The following is a 4,592-nucleotide window of genomic DNA, read 5'->3' as shown; positions in this document are numbered from 1 at the left end:
CTAAACAAACCCTCTTTGATCCTATCTAATCTTATACGCTGCGCCAGTTTGGTATCAGAGCAAGTCTCGTTCCCGACCTAATTTTTTTTTTTTCTCTACAACTTTCTTTTCAGTTCTAATGGCTCCACGACGCACCAACAACACTGAGATCCCATTGAACGAGTGGGAAGAATTGAGGCGAACACTCGTCACGATGCATGAAACCATGCAACAGACAATCCATGATTCACTAAGAGATCTGTCTAAAGCATTGTACCTACGTCAAGATCATGAACGCGATGAGCAACGGAGGTATGATCGTGATAGAGATCGCGTACAACCTGTGTTTGACGAAGGGTCAACTGATGAGGAGGGTAACCCCTTCGCTGACGAAGATCAACAGCGACAAAACATGGGGTTCCGTCATAACCGAGACCGCGAAGACAGAAGTTGGGAGATAGGTTTTAAAGTGGAACTTCCTGAATTTCACGGCGGCACCCGGGGAGAAGAACTTCTGGACTGGTTGGTTGCGGTTCAAGAGATGCTGGAATTTAAACGCGTCCCTGAAGCAAGAAAGGTTGCGTTAGTGGCAACGAAATTTTGGGCAAAGCAGCATCGTGGTGGTTACAGTTGAAAGCTTCTCGTATTAGAGCAGGGAATGGGGGCATTGCCACTTGGGCAAAGCTCGAGAAAGTCATGACGAAGACGTTCCTTCCTTATAACTTTGATCGCACCATGTTCACAAGGTTGCAAAACCTTCGACAGGGTCCTCGCTCCGTGGATGATTATGCAGAGGAATTTTTGTTGCTTTTGACTCGCAATGAAATATTGGACAGTGAGGTTCAATTGGTATCGCGATTCATTGGCGGTTTGAGACCTCAATTGCAAAATGCAATGTCGCAATTTGATCCTACTACGGTAGAAGAGGCTCACCGTCGTGCCGTGGCTTTTGAACTGCAGTTCAAACAGTCGACAAAGACTTGGAACACGTCAGCGAAATCACGTTTTCCACCGAGCTCCTCCGATGCAAACAATCAAACACAAACAGCAAAGGACACAGGCGAACCTCAGACTACGCGACAACAATCAACGATCCGAACTAACAAGACAACAGAGGACTTACGGCGATCAACACGACCAAACGCGCTACGGTGTTTCACTTGTGGCGAGCATGGGCATCGTCAAACAGCATGTCCCAATGCCACGAAGCGTGGTCTACTCACAGATGAAGTCAAGTGGGATGATGATGGCTTGGATCAAGCGAATGACGTTTTAGAGGATATCATAGAGGATCCCAACGAAGGTGATCAAGGCACGGTACTAATGCTACGCCGTATCTGTCTCGCACCAATGAGACAGGACGATCGACCTTGGCTTAGGACCAATATTTTCGCATCGACTTGTACTGTCAAGGGAAAGATTTACCGTTATGTGATCGACTCCGGCAGCTCGCATAATGTGATCTCTGAAATGGCGGTTGACAAGCTTGGTCTACGGCGCTCAGACCACCCAGCACCATACAAGCTAGTATGGCTTAAAGCGGGCTCGGAGATCCGAGTAGTTCAGCGTGCTCTTGTCTCTCTCTCTATCGGATCTTATTACAAAGATAAGATCTACTGTGATATCGTCCCTATGGATGTCAGTCACATACTTTTGGGGTGACCGTGGCAATATGACAGAGATGTCTCGCATAGTGGCAGGAGTAATGTCTACAGTTTCTTCTTTGAGAATCGCAAAATCGTGTTGCTCCCAAACCAAGAAGATCCGTTAGTTGCTGCTCTAACTAATCAGAATGTCGCGCCTCATCGTCTGGAAGGCACGGGGTCGAGTGACACAGTACTATTCTGCTCCCATTCTGTGTTTACTCAGGAGTTACAGGAAGCAAAGTTTGCTCTAGCGGTCATGGCGATTCCTGCTACTACTCCCTCAACATCAACTACAGACCCAGCGATCACGACACTTTTGGAGGAGTTCAGTGATGTATTTCCTTCGGACTTACCATTGGGCTTGCCTCCTTTGCGCGACATACAAACCAAATCGATCTCATCCCTGGCGCTTCTTTGCCAAACCGGCCTCACTACCGCATGAGCCCTCAGGAGCACGAAGAATTGCGCAAACAAATAGAAGCTTTACTCGCAAAGGGACATATCAGAGAGAGCCTCAGTCCCTGCGCAGTTCCAGCTTTACTCATCCCTAAGAAAGATGGGTCCTGGCGCATGTGCGTTGACAGCAGAGCAGTCAACAAGATCACAATACGCTATACATTTCCTATCCGACGACTGGATGATTTGTTGGATCAGATCGACTCGGCTAAAGTGTTCTCTAAGCTCGACTTGAAGAGTGGCTACCATCAGATTCGTATACGGCCGGGTGATGAGTGGAAAACAGTCTTCAAGACGCGCGAAGGGTTATTTGAGTGGCTTGTCATGCCATTTGGACTCTCTAACGCGCCTAGTACATTCATGTGAATCATGAACCAGGCGCTGCGACCATTCATTGGCGAATTTGTCGTCGTATATTTCGACGACATATTGGTGTTCAACGACTCCTTGGAAACGCACGTCGATCATCTCCGCTAGGTCCTTGCTATTCTACAACGCGATCAGCTATATGTCGCTAGGCAAAAGTGTGAATGGGGCGTGGATTCAGTCTTGTTTTTGGGTTATGTTGTCTCGCGGCAAGGCCTATCAATGGATATGAGTAAGGTTGAAGCTATAAGAGCTTGGCCGTCGCCTACGTCGATCTCAGCGGTACGAAGCTTTCACGGCTTGGCATTGTTTTATCGACGATTTGTGGCGCATTTCAGTACCATCATGGCGCCAATCACGGAATGTATGAAGGGTACAACGTTCGCATGGACGCCAAAGGCTGCGGCTGCCTTTGAACTGATCAAGATGAAGTTAACGACAGCTCCAGTTCTAATCTTCCCTGATTTTTCTGAGATGTTCGAGCTTCACTGCGACGCCTCGAAGCTGGGCATCGGTGCTGTCTTGAGCCAGCAATCGCGGCTTGTCGCCTTCTACAGTGAGAAACTCTCTGGCGCTAGAAGCCGTCACAGTACGTATGATGTGGAATTCTATGCAGTGGTTCAATCTATTCGCCATTGGAGACACTATCTTGTTCATTGCGACTTTGTTCTTTTCACGGATCATGATGCGTTGAAGCATCTTGACAGCCAGGTGAAAGTGTCTGCTCGTCACGCGAGCTGGATCGCGTACCTGCAACAGTTCACATTCACCATACGTCACAAGTCCGGAAAATTAAATCGCGTCGCTGATGCTTTGAGTCGGCGCCATGTCTTGCTCACAATGTTACATGCCTCAGTACCTGGACTCTCTTGTTTCTCTGAGCTATACGAGTCGGACCCGTTCTTTACGAGCGTGTTACTTGACGTGAAAGCAGGAAGCAACAGCGATTACACGCTAGTTTTTTGTTTCGAGGGTCACAGCTCTGTCTACCTGATTGCAGCTTACGACTTCGAGTCATTGAGGAAATACACAGCGAAGGACATATTGGACGCGACAGAACCCTGCAACTCATCACTGCGTCGTATTATTAGCCGACTGTTCGGAGGGACGTGGAGCGTTTTGTTGAACACTGTCGCCAGTGCCAATTGGCGAAAGGCCAAGCTTCTAACGCTGGCTTGTACATGCCACTCCCAATTCCAACTCAGCCTTGGACGGATGTGAGTATGGACTTCGTGCTCGGCCTACCACGCACACAAAGAGGTAATGATTCGATATTCGTGGTGGTAGATCGTTTCTCCAAGATGGTGCATTTTGATTGCCTGTAAGCGGACAACAGATGCAGTACGTGTGGTCAATTGTTTTTCAGCGAAGTGTATCGCCTCCATGGGCTTCCTACGTCCATAGTGTCCGAGAGAGACACAAGATTTTTAAGCCACTTTTGGCGGTCCTTATGAAAAAAGCTGCACACGAGTTTGGACATGAGCACAGCATACCATCCGCAGTCTGATGGACAAACGGAGGTTGTCAATCGTTCCCTTGGCAACATGTTGCGAGCGTTAGTCGGAGACAACATTCGAGCGTGGGAATCTCGCCTATGTCATGCGGAATTCTCTCACAATCATGCTACTAATCGCAGTACAGGTTTCAGCCCGTTTCAGGTCGCCTGCGGCATCGTCCCTCGTTGTCCTCTTGATCTGGCTCTATTACCTGATCCCAAGCGTCTTCACAAGCAATCTTCGGACTTTGTCACGACACTGCAGGAAACGCATAAGTTGGTTGTTCGAAATTTGGAGGCTGCAACTGAACGTTATAAGGCGCGGGCAGACAGTCATCAACGTCAACTGATATTTGCTCTGGGTGACTTAGTTTGGGTGGTCCTCACCAAGGATCGTCTTCCTACCCACGAGTACAACAAACTCCGGTCTCGCAAGATTGGCCCAGTTACAGTGTTAGAGCGCATCAACGAGAATGCTTACCGCCTTCAGCTACCGGACCATATCAAGACCGCGAATGTGTTTAATGTGAAGTTCCTCTCGAAGTTCCATGGTGACAACACAGACCAAGATTCAGAGGCGAATCTTCTCGTACCCGGGGAGACCTGATGCAGCGCATCCTCACTGGTTTACGGCTCGGTTCATTACTAAA

At 48.5% G+C, this 4,592-nt stretch overlaps 2 protein-coding genes across 2 annotated transcripts; both read left to right on the top strand.

Annotated features, from left to right (window-relative positions):
* Positions 1-675: 675 nt before the first annotated feature.
* Positions 676-2,067, top strand: LOC106321502. The gene is made up of 2 exons (XM_013759762.1): positions 676-1,617; positions 1,849-2,067. Exons 1-2 carry the CDS (start codon positions 676-678, stop codon positions 2,065-2,067), a joined length of 1,161 nt encoding a protein of 386 aa, XP_013615216.1.
* On the top strand, positions 2,064-2,447 carry LOC106321501 (RNA-directed DNA polymerase homolog). The gene has a single exon (XM_013759760.1). The coding sequence runs from the start codon at positions 2,064-2,066 to the stop codon at positions 2,445-2,447; it is 384 nt and encodes a 127-aa protein (XP_013615214.1).
* Positions 2,448-4,592: the final 2,145 nt, after the last annotated feature.

The sequence above is a fragment of the Brassica oleracea genome, unplaced genomic scaffold (genome assembly GCF_000695525.1).
Source record: "Brassica oleracea var. oleracea cultivar TO1000 unplaced genomic scaffold, BOL UnpScaffold01812, whole genome shotgun sequence".
NCBI classification, from domain to species: domain Eukaryota; kingdom Viridiplantae; phylum Streptophyta; class Magnoliopsida; order Brassicales; family Brassicaceae; genus Brassica; species Brassica oleracea.
Note: the sequence above shows the minus strand (reverse complement) of the source record. Positions and strands in the feature narration are given on the sequence as shown.